Source organism: Myotis daubentonii, chromosome X (assembly GCF_963259705.1).
Source record: "Myotis daubentonii chromosome X, mMyoDau2.1, whole genome shotgun sequence".
Taxonomy (NCBI): Eukaryota; Metazoa; Chordata; class Mammalia; order Chiroptera; family Vespertilionidae; genus Myotis; species Myotis daubentonii.
In genome coordinates this window covers 41,153,283-41,170,117 of record NC_081861.1, presented here as the reverse complement: position 1 = coordinate 41,170,117, position 16,835 = coordinate 41,153,283, and the positions used below count along the sequence as shown (strand labels likewise).

Here is a 16,835-nt window from a genome sequence, read left to right as displayed (position 1 = left end):
AAAGGGCCACATGTGGCTCGCGAGCTGCAGTTTGCCGACCACTGCTAACCGGTTTGGCTCAGTAGATAGAGCATTGGTCTGCGGTCCCAGGTTTGATTCCGGTCAAGGGCATGTACCTTGGTTGCAGGCACATCCCCAGTATGGGGTGTGTGCAGGAGGCAGCTAATAAGTGTTTCTAACACTGTACCCCTCTCCCTTTATATAAAAAAAATCAATAAAATATATTTTAAAAAAAGAAACACCCAAGCCTGTAAAAATTTGTATGAGTTTTTTTAGTCAAACAGATGATAATTGCTAGGAAGCCAAACCTCAGTGGATTGGGAAAATGCTCCCCAAAAATGACAGTTTTGTACCTTATTATACATTACAATCAAAAGAGAAGGAGGAGGAAGTGAAATCCATTAGTGACAGATTAGGGAGGCTGGAGAAAGCAAAGCAGTGGTGTGGGGGGACCTCTGGGCTTGAATAAAAAGTAAAATGACAGACATATATTTTGCCTAGTTGGTTACAGGATAAATAACAGTCAAAAATTAACATGATAACAATAATAATGAGGGGATTTATGGTCTCTGCTCTGGTAGTGGTATGTCTGGAGATGTCCAGAAAATGGAAAGTTACCTTGACATTCCAAAGGCCTGTTATCACAGATGCAAAAGACAGTAGACAGGCTCAGGTTCAGTTAAGGTCAAGATTGACTTTTTTCAAGGAAGATTCTAGCCTGGGACATGAGTACCTGCCATAAACTGCTTTTAGTTTAAAAAGTTTTAATTTCAGACCATCTTTTGTGGTTACTTGAGGTCTCTGGGTTTGTAAGGCTGCCACACAGACCTCCCCTGAGCTTGTCAGGTTTACTATGTGGCCCCCTTTTCATCCACAGAACTTAAAAGGGAACCCCCATAAGGCTATCAGTGGATTTCTCAGCAGAAACCTTAGCTAGGAGTGGGGTGGTATATGTAAAGTGCTAAAAGAAGAAAAAACTGCCAACCAAGAATATTCTATCCAGCAAAGCTGTCCAGAATTGAAGGACAAATACTTTCCTTAGGCAAACAAAAGCTGAAGGAATTCATCACCACCAGACCTGCCTTACAGGAAATGCCAAAGAAAGTTCTTCAAGCTGAAATAAAAGGATGCTAATTAGTAATATGGAAACATGTGAAAAGGATCTGTGTGAATGGATAAAGATGTGGCAACAGAATATACAACAGAATATTATTCAGCCATGAAAAAAGAAAGAAATCCTGTCATTTGTGACAACAAAGATGGACTCCCAAGGGCATTATATTAAGTCAGACAGCAAAAGACAAGAACTATATGATCTCACTTATATGTGGAATCAAAAAAAGCTAAACTTGCATAAAAACAGAGTACAATGGTTTTTATATAAGTTTGGCTTTTATTGATGTTGTTCAAAGGGTACAGACTTGCTACTTACAAGATGAATAAGTTCTGGAGATTTAATATAGCATAATGATTATAATTAACAAAATATACTTGAAAGTTGCTAAGAGAGTAGATCTTAAATGTTCCCCTGCCCCAAAAATGGTAATTATGTGTGCTGATTAGCGTTATTGTGTTAATTTTCAGTGTGTGTGTGTGTGTGTGTGTGTGTGTGTGTGTGTCAAATCAACACATGTACTTTAAATTTATACAGTGTTATATATCAAAAAAATAATTGGCAATGGACATTGCAAAGAAATCTCTCACTATCTATCATAATGGCCAAGCTACTTCTTTTAAGGCAGTTGAATGAGTAATCTTAGATCAAAATGAAACCATATTGTGGGTGTGATATCACTCTGGTTTTGGCTATGAAAAATAGAACCATGTTTTGTTTTGTTTTTTAATTACAGAATTTCTACCAGTAACTATGTATCTTTCATTTTACATCTAAGGCTCAGAGTCTGATTGCCTCTAGTAATACCACTCATGTGGAGAAATTTTTTCTAAAAAGAGTCTTCCCAAACTTAGTATCATGATTAAAATGTAGATTCATTTTACTTATATTTTAAGTTAACACTTTCTGTTTGATACTGAAATTTTTTTCATTCCTCACCTGAGGATTTTTTTCCATTGATTTTTAGAGAGAGTGGAAGAGAGGGAAAGACAGAGAGAAATATTGATATGAGAGAAACACATTGACTGGTTGCCTCCTACATGAGCCTGAACCAGGGCCTGGGCTGAGGAGGAAGCTGCAACCGAGGTACGTGCCCTTGACCAAAATTGAACCCAGGACCCTTCGGTCTGCAGGCAGATGCTCTATCCACTGAGCCAAATTGGCTAGGGCTTTGATACTGAAATTTGTTTGAACAATGTATTTGCTTGCAATTGGTATACTCTAGTTTTCTCCTTTTGGTGCACATGTGAAATTACAGTAAAAATAATATTGAACTTGAACACTGCAATTCCAAATAAACTAACAGATATGAGAACCCTAAACGCAGTACTGAATAAATTTTAAGTGTATCTTTCAGAGAAATTAGGTTTATATTATCTCATCTTTTAAATTAGTCGACATGTGAAATAAGAGTTTTTGTCTGTTAAGTATAAAACTATATTCTTTAGATATTGAAATAGTTAAATATATTAAACTAGAGGCCCGGTGCATGAAATTCGTGCACGGGGGGGGGGGGGTGCCCTTCAGCCCAGCCTGCACCCTCTCCAATCTGGGACCCCTCAGGGGATGCCCCACTGCCGGTGGGATGGGATCGGGCCTAAACCAGCAGTTGGACATCCCTCTCACAATCCAGGACTGCTGGCTCCCAACTGCTCGCCTACCTGCCTGCCTGCCTGCCTGATTGCCCCTAACCGCTTCTGCCTGCCAGCCTGGCCACCCTCTAACAACTCTCCTGCCAACCTGATCAACACCTAACTGCTCCCCTGCCGGCCCATTCGCCCCAAATGCCCTCCCCTGCCAGCCTGGTTGCCCCCAACTGCCCTCCCCTGCAGGGGTTCACCCCTAACTGCCCTCCCCTGCTGGCCTGATCACCCACAACTGCCCTCCCCTGCCGGCCATCTTGTGACCACATGGGGAAGCCATCTTGTATGAGGGTTTGATGGTCAATTTGCATATCACCTCTTTATTATATAGGCTATTTTCCTAGAATTATTTTTCGCAAATGCAAAGACCTCAAAATGAATCAAAACTCAAGAATTTTTTATTTCCATTCTCAATCCTTAAGCTTTAGAAATATAACTATCCTATATAATAAAACTTTAATATGCAAATCAACCAAACAGCAGAACGACTGGTGGAATGACTGGTCGCTATAATGCTCACCGACCACCAGGGGGCAGATGCTCAATGCAGGAGCTGCCCTCTGGTGGTCAGTACACTCCCACGGGGGGAGTGCCACTCAGCCAGAAGTCAGGCTCACAGCTGATGAGCGCAGCAGTGGTGGCGGGAGCCTCTCCCACCTCCACTGCAGGTGGGCGGTAAGGAGCAAGGGGTTCCGGACTGCGAGAGCACTGGACTGCAAGAGGGATGTCTAACTGCTGGATTAGGCCCGATTTGTGGGGGAGGGGGGGAGGATCAGGCCTAAGCCGGCAGGTGGACATCCCCTGAGGGGTCCCCGACTTCAAGAGGGAGCAGGCTGGGCTGAGGGACTCCCCCACTCCCCCCCCCCCAGTGCACAAATTTCGTGCACTGGGCCTCTAGTAGGAGATAAAATAGCAACTAATAAAGAATACTAGAGGCCCGATGCATGAAATTCATGCAAGAATAGGCCTTTCTTCCCCCACTTGCTGGCACCGGCTTCCCTCGCAGCCTTGGCTTCATCCAGAAGGTTGTCTGGAAGGACTTTTGGTCTAATTAGCATATTATGCTTTTATTATTAAAGATATATGTTGCTGTGGGTTTTTTGGATGTTAGCATGAGGCAGCTTGCCTGAACACCAAACACTATGTATGGCATGTTTCAACAAGTGTAAATAGTGCTTTTAACTAATGATTTAAATATTTATTTCATAATACCTTCAAAGTTTTTTTAGAAGTTATACTTCATAGAAATCAAAGAGCCCTGTCTGAGTAGGAAAAGGTGATGTTTTTCATTTTAAACAAAAATAATGTTAAATTTAGGAAAAATTCACATGTTTATTTATAGGTGATGTCTATTTTTAAATCTGGACTATGCTACTTACTTGAACTAGAAAACCTTATTCTAAAATGGTGGCAATGGGAAAATCCTCAGCCTTTTTTTCCCTTAGATTCAATCATTCATATTATTTAAAACACCTTCTTTTGTTAATTATCTAATCAAACTATGATAGTTATGCTAAAGGAGACTACTAATTTAAAACAAGTTAAAAACTGAATCTAACCTGTCATCCAGTCAGAGAACTCCATGATCTAGGCAAGACCTGGATATTCACAGAGTAAATGAAAGTATATTTGAGTGCAAAACTGAAAAAAAAAGTTTCATTTATACTTTTAAGACAAACTTATTTAACAAAAATAATTGAGTAATTCTGGAGCCCTTTATTTTCTATCATTAAGCGTCCTTTGATAATTAACACAAAAGGGAAGGAGAGTTAGCTGTATCATAAATCTCTGGCATATTAATTGCCAAAAAAGTTTGTGTTTTCTCAAAGTCTTATGCCATTTCTCTTGAAGTCATTACGAAGCAGTTTATTTTTTAAAAATTAATATATTTTTATTGATTTCAGAGAGGAATGGAGAGAGAGAGAGATAAAAACATCAATAATGAGAGAGAATTGTTGATCACCTGCCTCCTGCACTCCCCTACTGGGCATCGAGCCCACAGCCGGGCATGTGCCCTTGACCAGAATCAAACCCGGGACCCTTCAGTCAGCAGGCCAAGGCTCTATCCACTGAACCAAACCAGCTAGGGCATGAAGCATTGTTTAAATCAGCCATGGACAAACTACGGCTTGCCGGCCGGATCCTGCCTGTTTGAAATGAATAAAACTAAAAAAAAAAAAAGACCGTACCCTTTTATGTAATGATGTTTACTTTGAATTTATATTAGTTCACAAAACACTCCATCCATGCTTTTGTTCCGGCCCTCCGGTCCAGTTTAAGAACCCATTGTGGCCCTTGAGTCAAAAAGTTTGCCCACCCTTGGTTTAAATCAAGATGGAATGAAAATATTACTGACCAGCTGTCACATTAGAGACAAGTTTTCCTGTATAGAGTTTTTAAGAAAAAAAAATAGTTTGTCTTGTTGGGTGGTTGCCTAAACAAGCAAGGACTTTAGCCCTTGCTCCCCAGGGGTGTCTACAAATCCTTTTTCTCATGTTTTAGACCAGTGGTTCTCAACCTTCCTAATGCCACGACCCTTTAATACAGTTCCTCATGTTGTGGTGACCCACAACCATAAAATTATTTTCGTTGCTACTTCATAACTGTAATTTTGCTACTGTTATGAATCATAATGTAAATATCTGATATGCAGGATGTATTTTCATTGTTACAAATTGAACATAGTTAAAGCATAGTGATTAATCACAAAAACAATATGTAATTATATATGTGTTTTCCAATGGTCTTAGGCAACCTCTGTGAAAGGGTCGTTCAACCCCCAAAGGGGTCATGACCCACAGGTTGAGAACCACTGTTTTAGACACTGAACTGAAAGGGAAAGGGGGGTGGGGGGTGTGCAGTTCTCCCTGCCACGCCCCTAGCCTCAAACTTCTTTCCTACAGCTAGAGCTTTAGTTCTTTCTACTAGACAGACCTTAAGGATTATCATTCTCTTCCTTTTACCAAAGTTACCTTGAGGTGGTGATACTGGGTGTTATTCCCATCCCCAAAAATATAAAATTACAGATCTAAATGTCTTTACTTCTGTTTTGTCTGAGAACCTCAAAATGTTCTAGATCTCATTCTCTGGAGGTCAGACTTTATGTATCTCTTGCTGAGTGAGGGCACAACTGTTTTCTCCCAGGGAATTCCAGAGTCAAGTTTCTGCATTCTTCCACCACCACATAGCACCCAAGGTTCAGCAAAGCTTTAGGCCTGTAGGGCTCCCCCATCAACCCTGGAAAAGGAATTTTCTTTCCCAGAGAGTCTGTTATTTTCATTCCTTATAGGGTAATGTTGATCCCTTTCCCAAGTTTTGTACTCAGGATCTAGTAGTTTAGGTTCTATAAAGCTTTTTATTCCCCAGTGCCTTACCAATCACAGATTTTTTTTTCCCCTTTTTGGCCCTCCCTTCAGGACTTTTACGTCTTACCCTTCTTCTGACTAGCAGTCTTATTTTATCAAGGGTTGGACAGTTTGCATGTTGTTTTCCTTAGGATTACAGCCAGGAATACAGAAACTACAGCTGTTTATGAAGGGCAAGGTCAGGAATCTAGGTCACATACCAGAAAAATCGATAGACTCTCCAAGACCACTTTATCTAATGCTACGTAGGGCTTTGTGAGAGCCCTCTAATACATGCCTCCTTCTCTTGTGATATATATACACTGGCCACTTCTAGAATCAGTAACTTGTTTCATCTGAAAATCTTTCTGGAACTAAGGGGAATCAGAATTTTCCCCCAAGTATTTTTAAGATGGTAACAAACAAAAGGGCCCTCATATCCTTGGATAGTTGTTTGGGTGTTGATAACGTAAGCAAAAAGGAGAAATAGTCTCCTCTAGGTAGAGAGATATCGTCAGGCATAGGAACCACATAACACACTTAAGCAAAAATAGTGGACTCTGAAGTTGAAAATCACACTAGAAGTCGTTATACCAGGTGATGTAGACACAACCTTCAAAAGTAGATGTTGAGCTGTTCCTAGAAGACACCTAATTACCCTCCTTCTAAAAGGCACTCTCCCTAGATGCTTTAGCCTTATCTGATCTTGGGCATTTTGTCCTCCCCCAAATCACAGCATTATATACATCATTGAAGAAGGAAATGATGAAAAACCCCAGATTTGGGAATCACTTAAAGTAATAATCTCCTCAGGGCAGACAGGAATTTTTTCCTCGGCCATGGACTAGCAGCCTAAGGCGTTCAGGGATTGACCCTTTTCCTTGGTAAAGACTACATTCTGTATCTCTTCACTCAAGATTTTTCTTTCATAATTGAGATTTTATCAGTTGTTTTGAGGTTAAGTACACAGACATTTCAGTTTGTACACAATTCTTAACTTTCGTACACAAAATCTAAAAAGTCATGTAGTTGTGATTCTTTCCTAAACAGTTATTTTGGTGACTTTCTGGCTTAAAATGTGCAGTTAGCTAATTTTCCTTAATAGAGTATCAAGTACCAATATCTTCAAATGTTGATACGCTTTTACATCTCAGTCCCACTAGTTCACAATTTAATATCAGATGCTCTAGATCCGTGGTCGGCAAACTGCGGCTCGCGAGCCACATGCGGCTCTTTGGCCCCTTGAGTGTGGCTCTTCCTAAGCCTTGGGAGTACCCTAATTAAGTTAATAACAGTGTACCTACCTATATAGTGTAAGTTTAAAAAATTTGGCTCTCAAAAGAAATTTCAATCATACTGTTGATAATTGGCCCTGTTGACTAATGAGTTTGCCGACCACTGCTCTAGATAATCAAATCTTCAATCTTTCACAGCACATTAACAAAGTTACTAGGAAAACTGGAACTACTATACCAAAGATGTTGCAGATGCACAAAATCCTGAAAGGGAGAGGCCAAGATCAAGGAGTGGTTTTCTTTAGGAAATAATTCTACCAAAAACATGAGAATAGAAGTAATTTAATATGTTCAAGACATTAAATGCATGATTAACACTAGAAAGACTGAAACTTAGTATATACCTATATTGCCCAAAAGCAGTCAAAATGACTGCATCGTGAAAGAATAATATTGGAGCACTCTTCACTTATGTTCCTTAGCTTTTCCAATAACTCACTTCTATTCGACATTTCTTTCATGAATTTAGGGTGCAAAAGAAATAAAATAAACAACTTATTAGAACAAGTATCACTGCATAAAGATTCGAATAACAAGTACTAGTTTAGCTTAGTGAGCAACTGCAACTTATCAAGTATCAACAATTTATCATGTACTTGTATGTTATCATGTGATGGTAATTGAAAAAAAATGAAAACTGTTATTTCAATACAGAGCCGAACTGGTCATATAAGAAATTTACTCAATTCAATAATAAGAGTCATTTGATTATTTAAAATTTCCCCAAGCAGTCAAAATGACTGCTTTTGGGCAATATAGGTATAATATATATATATATATATATATATATATATATATATATATATATATACCGGAAATGAAGGAGGGGGGAGGTAACTACAATTATTAATAAACGCATTTATATGTTGTACAAAAAGTCACAAAATTCTAAGACATTGTGTCCTTATATACATAATTGTTTTTCTAATTGAAATTAAAAAACAGTCAAAATGACTTCCTTGGGCAATCTAGTGTTAATTCCATATTGCCATTTAGGATGCTTTTGTATTGTAGGATATAAAAACTACCCCATCTATGGAATATTAAGCTGACACCCAAGATAATCAAATCCTCTCCCATATTCAATATCCCACTATTTTCTGGTTGTCCCCCCCCCAAAAAAAAACCCAACCAGCATAAGAAGCTAAATTTAGACAAAAAATGGGATGAAGTGGAATTCCCTCCTTCTTAAAAATGTTTCTAGAGCTACTACGAACATTGCATTTCCAAAATAGTTGATATAAATATTCCTCTGGATTATACAGGGGAGGCAGGGACCACTGATGAGACATGGTACATGATATTAATCAGACCTGGCTTCTTTCTCTTCTGCTACATCCAAGTCTGGACTCCCCTCATTTTTAGTTTCTCCACTTTCTGCAGATCTTTAGGTTCCTGGTTAGCCACTTTGGCCTGTTTTCCCTTTGCTCCCCTCCCTCTTTTGTTTGTACTTTTTTTGTTTCCACTTTGCAGGAGCAGATTTAGCTGACAAGCTTGCCCATCTCCTCTTAGGCTCCTTCACTGTCCCCTTGGTGGAACTGACCTTTTTCTTGGCCTTATGGCTGCGGGGGCAGGCGAGTGCTGACAACCTTCTGGAACCTGGGCTGCCTGGCTGCTGCCCCTTCTTCCACTGCCCAACCCTCCACGGGAGTGGTTTCACTCAAGTTTTAGGGCCCTCTTCCTTACTGCCTAGCTCTTAATTTCATAGAGATGATCAAATGGAAGGTTTTCTCCTATATTTGAGATGTTTTACTGCAAGACTACTCTGAGTGCCCTGGAGACCAGCTGCCAGTCTGAGGCCTGTTTGTTGCTGGTCCATGATCGGGAGGAATGTTGTCCTGAATGTAAATCAACTGTGTTACTGAGCACAATGTTTAGTTCAGCTGACTTTTGCTTTTCTTTTCATGGAAAGACTCTGTTGAAGAAGGAAACGAATTGATTTACATTCTGGTATGGGTTCCGTATCTTGCTGTGGTCAGTACTTTGAAGAGAAGTCCGTAACAGACCATTTTAGACATGCTTATCTTCGGAAATGAAGTGTCATACTTTCAAAAGAAGTGTGTCATGCTCTTTCTTCAGTGGTTTTTATTAGCTAATGTGCTTGAACAGAAACAGTTCTAAAGCCCAGTAAATCTCATTATTTCTGACAGGCCTTCTGCCTTAACAGAAATCCACTGACCACCCCCTATTGTGTTTCTCCATTCTTGACAAAGTACTTTAAAGCAACTCCATATTCCCTCACCAGAATTCCATATCTCTAATAACAGTGTGGTTCTTACTTGATAACCCATGTTGTATCAAGCATCTTATCAGAAGATACACGTGTGTCTTGTTAGCTTTCATTTAGACAAGAAGAGTTGGCAAACTCTAAGCCCTGTAACATGATCTTTTCCCACAAGAATTCTGAGAAATCGCAGTATGTGGTTTGGCTTTCTTAAACCTTCCTTCTTCCTTCTCCAACTTCTCACCTGGGATGCTTACCAGATATTTAGCTGTGAGTAGTCATTATTTCTAAGCATCACTATTAGAGAAATTTTAGAATAGTTTTTTTTTCTAGATTGCAATTGATTCTAGATTGTAGAATAGATTGCAATAGGTGTTTGTTCCCTTTGTGACCAGCCACTTTTCACTGACTAGCAGATTCTGTCATAAGGAGGGTGAATTTTCCTTAACTCTAAAATTACCCACTTAGATAAGGATAAACGTAGCAACAACAGGAGTTATTGGACATCTTCCTCTGTCCAGAATCTGTAGGGCAACCATGTAGTCTTCTGTACCTAAACTCCTGCCTGACAGTGACAATTTGGTCCACGATCCTATAGCACCTGTTCTCAGCTTGAACTCGCTTCCTACTTCCCAGGGATCCAGCTGCAGAGTCATTTACTGCCGGGAGCCGGTCCATCCTTGCTGTTTCAAGGGACCTGGCATATATGGCATACGGTTCTTAATATGTTTGCTCACCTTCTTGGCGCTGTGTTTTAACCAAGGTCACCTCTCCAAGAAAGGTTGAATCCCCAGGTAGGGATTTTCCCCTGAAGTTAGGGAGGGAATAAAACCCCTCAACTAAGTGCCAGGCAGGTAATTAATCACTTTAACTATGAACAATCATGCTTAAGCTACATAATCTTTACTCCCTGGAATGGAGATAAGAAACGCCCTAACCTTTGGAATAGAGATTGATAGGATTGGAATCAACTGGTATAAATACAGATGCAACAAGACAACAACAGACAGAATTCAGAAGACAGAACCTACACGGAGCCTGGAGACAGAAGAACTTCGCTGGAGAGAACATGGCAATAGATCCTGGACTGAACCTGACTATAGAACATGGCAAGAGAACCTGACTAGAACCTGGTGACTGAACCTGGCTGGAGATCTGAAGCAGAACCTCTCTGGAGATCCAGACCAGAACTTGGCTGGAGATCCTGGCTAGAGATCCTGGATAGGCTGCTGATCAACTGAACGCTGTCTCCATGTCATTCCTTCTTTGCTGACTCCGTCCACACCTTTGGGGACCCCTGGACCTGCTGGGGTTGGACTCTGGCAATTTACTATACCAGCTGGCAGCAATTATTTTATTCTGTTTTGGAGAAGCTAGTATATTTTTGGCAGCTTTGTTTGGTAATAACAATTCATTGAATACTACTTCTTTTTTTAATCTTCACCAGAGGATATTTTTCCATTGATTTTTAGAGAGAGTAGAAGAGAGAGGGAAATACAGATTCATTGATGTGAGAGAAACAAATCGATTGGTTGCCTCCTCCTGCATGTATCCTGACCAGGGCCCTGGTGGGGGAGGAGTCTACAACTGCAGTACTGCCCTTGACTGGAATCAAACCCAGGACCCTTCGGTCTGCAGGCCGATGCTCTATCCATTGAGCCAAACTGGTTAGGGCTTGAATACTTCTTATATGATAGGTTCTGTTCTAAACACTTTACTTTCATTTAATCATCATAAGTTAATTATCACTGTTTTACAGATGATGAGACCAAGTCTTAGAGAGATAAACATGTCTAAAAGCACACAGTTAGTGACAAAAGTGGGTCTATCTAGCTCCAAGTCTCTGGTTCTTCTGTGTCCTGTCCTGTTTTTCCAAGAATGCTTCATACTTTCCATCTGTTTTATTTTATTTTATTAAAATACTAGAGGCCCGATGTGTTTGGCCAACAGGGGGCAATAACATGTAGATTAAGATGCCCTGAACTGTCTGACAGCAAGCAATCATCCCTTCTCCGGTTTGGGGAGCCAATTCCAGCATGTCAGCAAGGGCTGAATCATCTAGAGTGGCAAGGGCACTGATGCACGAAATTTGTGCAAGGGGTTTGGCCCCAGCTGCTTCACCTGGGCCCAGCTGGCCCTCACAGCCCCTTGCAGCCCAGCTTCATCTGGAATGTCATCCAGATGGTCGTTCTGCTGTTCAGTCTAATTAGCATAGACTGAATATTAGCTCTTTATTATATATTGATATCAGAGAGAGGAAGGAAGAGAGAACCAGGGGTAGAAACATCAATGATGAGAGAGAATCATCAATGAGCTGCCTCCTACTCGCCCCCCACTGGGGAACAAGCCTGCAACCCGGGCATGTGCCCTGACTGGGAATCAAACCAAGAGCTCCTGGTTCATAGGTAGATGCTCAACTACTGAGCTGCTCCAGTGGGCGCCATCTGTTTTATTTTTCTGCCTGTCTTACAAGTCCTAGGTTAGGCCTCCCACAACAACTGACTTTTCCCCAAAAATTTCCAGTAAAGTCAGGAGCTACAGATGGTTACAGAAACTCTTTCAGTGATTACCTGAAAAGTATACGCCCTCCTTGTTTAGGTGAGACCATAGTTGAATATAGGATGAAATTATTTGTAAGTTTTTAGATCTCACTAGAGAAACGTTTACTGTACTAGCCAATGAAAATGATATGTAGTCAGAGAATGAAACTTAGTTGTAAATAAGTTGAGCTCACTTTTTGGGGAAAAGACTGGTAGAATGTGTAGTAAATGAAAATAATTTATTAAAATATTTGTAACTGAAAATTATACTTATGCCTTTGATCCTCACAAAGAATATCCATGTTTATTTTTAAGGGTAACCAATCACTCTAAGGCTGTTGTTTACAAAGCACTTTCATATATAAATTTACTTCACTGTTTTTTTGTTCATACAGAATTATTCCCTAATGGATGTTCAGCCTTCAAGAAAATTACTCCCAATATAGATGAAGAAGGAGCAATGAAAGAAGATGCTGGAATGATGGATGTCCATTATACTGAAGTAAGATTCCAGGGCCTGCCGAAACCGGTTTGGCTCAGTGGATAGAGCTTCGGCCTGCGGACTCAAGGGTCCCAGGTTCGATTCCGGTCAGGGGCATGTACCTGGGTTGCAGGCATATCCCCAGTGGGGGATGTGCAGGAGGCAGCTGATTGATGTTTCTCTCTCATCGATGTTTCTGGCTCTCTATCTCTCTCCCTTCCTCTCTGTGGAAGATCAGTGAAATATATTAAAAAAAAAAAAAAGATTCCAGGGCCTGCATTGCCAGTTATATAAATTTAACTTCTTAAATATATGTTTATTTAACAATTATTACAACTAACTTAATTTGGAAGGTATCTAAGGGTTGATGAACTGTAAGCATTAAGACTTCCCAGAGCAATGATGTTCCTGTTAGGAATGTGGAGAACCCTGTCTCTGGAACTCTTCCTAATGTCTGGTTTTAGAAATGCAACATTTATTATCTTCAAATCACCATCACAGTAACCAGATCAGGGTCAGCATAGTTTGGAGAATCTTCCATTAAAATATTTTTAAGGTAACAGTTAAGCAGAGGATCCATACAAGTATTTTTGAAATGGAAAATTTATACTCTAAACTTCATATGGGTAGCAAACGGATTCAGTTGTCACACAGTCAACCAATATTTACTGAGCACTGACTTGTGAGCAAGGTTCTGGACTTGATGATATAGGAGCTATCAAATAATTAGGTATGTCTGTTCTTTAACCTCTAATGTCTACCTGAGAGATAAGACACCATCACAAAATGAAAATAAGATAGTGCCATTTGAATAATATAAACAGTATGTTCCATGCAAAGTCAAAGGTGAAAGAGATACCTTTGAGCTGAAGTAGAACAGAGGAGGTATTAGATTAGAGAGGGGTTTGAAGAATGAGTTCATCTTGAAGGCGTACTAACAGGAGAATAGCAGAGACAAAAGTTAAGTGGTGGGAAAATATAAGGCAGGTTTTAGGCACAAGTAAGTGGATCCTTTGGACTAAACCAGTGGATTTGTATAGAGAAAAGTAGTAGCTGAGGTCTTAATTTTGAGAAACTATGAATATTTGGGCTTTATTCATTAGACAGTTGAATTGCTATTAAAGGTTTTTGAGCCGAATCATGACAAGGTCAAAGCAAAGAAGAGGAAAGGTTAATTCAGTGGTAGTATGTATTGGAAGTAGATAGATAGGGGCTAGAGGCAGAGGCTAGAGAGGGGGCTACTCTAAGGGTCCAAATGTGATGCAGTTGAGTTGGGGCCTAAACCCAGATAGTGACAGATTCAGGCAAAACTTTGACACAAAGAGGAAAACTTGCTGACTGTAGGAGGGGAAGAGTCAAAGTAGCTTTGAGATTTCAGGTTTGGATATTAGAGAAAAATGATAGATGGATGATTTTACAGGTAAGATTATGAATTCAGTTTTTGATGTATGTTGAATTTGAAGTAAAAGGTTATCAAAATAGAAATAAACATTAGGCCATGAGAAATTCAGAACTGGACCTAAGCAGAGAGATCAGGATTGGAAATCCGCATTTGGAAGTCATATCTGTGTAAGAATCAAATCAGAGTGAGGATGGGAGATAATATAGCAAATGAAGACCAGAGGACCAGGGACTGAACCATACAGAACTTTACAATTGAAGAATGGGAACATGAAAAAAAAAGAAGAAAAAATCAAAAGCAGAGAGATTTAAGGAATTGTAGTCCCATATGAATACATTTTTAAGTTGTATTAAGAAACACAAGAAGCAGTCAGGTTAAAGTGATAGAGACACACTTCATAAATACTACATACTTTATGAGTTGTTTTTTATAATACAAGCAAATCTCAATTAGCTCTAGTTTACTTAAGCTAAAATGATATGCCTGGAAGCTTTACCTACTGTTTCTGTACGGGTCTGTCTCCTGGTCAGTAAAATAAAGATAGTAATACTGTCCTGGTTACTTCACAGTAAATCTGAAGGCTCTTTATAGGTCATTAAGTGCTGCATAAATGTCAAGCTTTATCACTGACTTACTTGAGAGTGAGGTTTCCTTTTATGCCCAGAATCTAGAAGAGTAGATATTTAAAACACGTTTGCTGGATTAATCATAACAAAATCGAGATACTGGAATTTTAGTTCCAGTTCATTATCTGACTGTGACCCTTTGGGTAAATTAATTCACTTTTTGGATCTTAGATGAGTTTCCATAGAATTCCAGTTGTTATGGCTGGCAGCAGAAAGATTCAGGGAGTTCAGGGGAGATAAATGGATCAGCACAACTGAAGTTTTGTCCTTGCTTTCCAAAAAGCAGCTTTAGCTTTTTCATAAAAATGTCCTTGAGCCTGACTCTCTTTTATACTCTCAAGGAAAGCAGTAATGTTTCTTATTAGACAATAACTATACTCAATGTTCTGTGTAAACACATTTGTTACAACTCGTTTGTGATCTGCAGTCATAATTTATACATATACTTTATTTGAAATATAAAGATAAAATCATGTTCTATGAAGTGCTGTTTAATGTTTTAGTTTACTTAATAAGGTTTCTTCCTTATACACTAGCCTATAGAAAAATAAAGACATTGATTTCGAAGTTTATTTAAATGAAAAATAAAAATGGTTTTCCATTTAATGCAGGGGTTGGGAACCTTTTTTCTGCCAAGCGCCATTTGGATATTTATAACATTCTTGGGCCATACAAAATTACCAACTTAAAAATTAGCCTGCTATACTTGGTCAAACATTTAATTAACTCACCCCTAATACTTTGGCAGGGCCAGACCAAATGATTTAATGGGCCTTATACGGCCCATGGGCTGGACGTTCCCCACCCCTGATTTAGTGCCTGTATTAAGATATATGAGTTAAACCAATAATAATGAAATTTAATTTAGACCTTTTCAGTTTGGAACAAACAACTTACCCCTTTTCAAAGATAATCCTTCTCAGTGTATTACCATTTGTAAGTATAGTTAACGTCTTCATTATATGCATAAACAAAATGAATGTAGTTTACTATTGTCAACATTCGTTTCATATTTTTAAGGATGGTTTCAATTTCAAATATTTCAAGTATTTTATTTCAAACTATAGTTACACAAATATAATCCTGTGCATTTCATTTTAATTAGTACATTCTGTTTATTTTTTGTTAACTTGAAATAGTTCATAATTTATTTGCCTAGAACTCTAAAACTATTTTTAATTCCTGATTACATTTTTTCTCTTAATGCAGGAAGTTTTGCTGGAGTTGCTAGAACAATGTGTGGATGGCTTATGGAAAGCAGAACGTTATGAAGTAATTTCTGAGATTTCCAAGCTGATCATTCCAATTTATGAGAAACGCCGTGAGTTTGAGGTAAGCATGTTTGCATCATTGCCCATTTTTGTTGAATTGTGAGAGTTCTTTATATTTTCTAGATATTAAACCTTTATTAAATCTGTGATTTAATATTTTATTTTGGTCTTGGAAAAAGTAGTAATATAGTTATGTTACTATTACTATATGACCTCTGAAGAATAGAGGGTTAATTATATTATGACATTTCTTTCTTATCATAGAATATAAATACTTAATGTATCACTTTGAAACATTTGTCCACTTGGAAAGTTACAATCCTTAAAAATACTGTTCAGCCCTAGCTGGTTTGGCTCAGTGGCTAGAGCAGCCGTGGGCAAACTACGGCCCGCAGGCCGGATCCTGCCCATTTGAAATGAATAAAACTAAAAAAAAAAAAAGACCGTACCCTTTTATGTAATGATGTTTACTTTGAATTTATATTAGTTCACACAAACACTCCATCCATGCTTTTGTTCTGGCCCTCTGGTCCAGTTTAAGAACCCATTGTGGCCCTCGAGTCAAAAAGTTTGCCCACCCCTGGGCTAGAGTGTCAACCTGTGGACTGAAGGGTCCTGGGTTCGAAACCAGTCAAGGGCACATGCCTGGGTTGCAGGCTCAATTCCCAGTAGGGGATGTGCAGGAGGCAGCCGATCAATTACTATCTCACATCATTGATGTTTCTCTCTCTCTCTCTCTCTCTCTCTCTCTCTCTCTCTCTCTCTCTCTCTCTCTCTTCCTCCTACCCTCCTTCCCTTTCCCTTCCTCTCTGAAATCAATAAAAATATATTTTAGAAAAAAGCCATCCTAGTGGGTATGAAGTGGTGTCAGATTGTGGTTTTGATTTGTATTTCC

At 39.2% G+C, this 16,835-nt stretch overlaps 1 protein-coding gene across 3 annotated transcripts in view; it reads left to right on the top strand.

Annotated features, from left to right (window-relative positions):
• DOCK11 (dedicator of cytokinesis 11) overlaps positions 1-16,835 on the top strand; it is a 191,150-nt gene that overhangs the window by 159,679 nt on the left and 14,636 nt on the right. For all 3 annotated transcript variants that reach the window (XM_059679693.1, XM_059679694.1, XM_059679692.1), the window contains 2 exons: positions 12,556-12,662; positions 15,879-16,001. In XM_059679693.1, the coding sequence (XP_059535676.1) occupies positions 12,556-12,662; positions 15,879-16,001 (230 nt within the window). The remainder of the gene's footprint in view (positions 1-12,555; positions 12,663-15,878; positions 16,002-16,835) is intronic.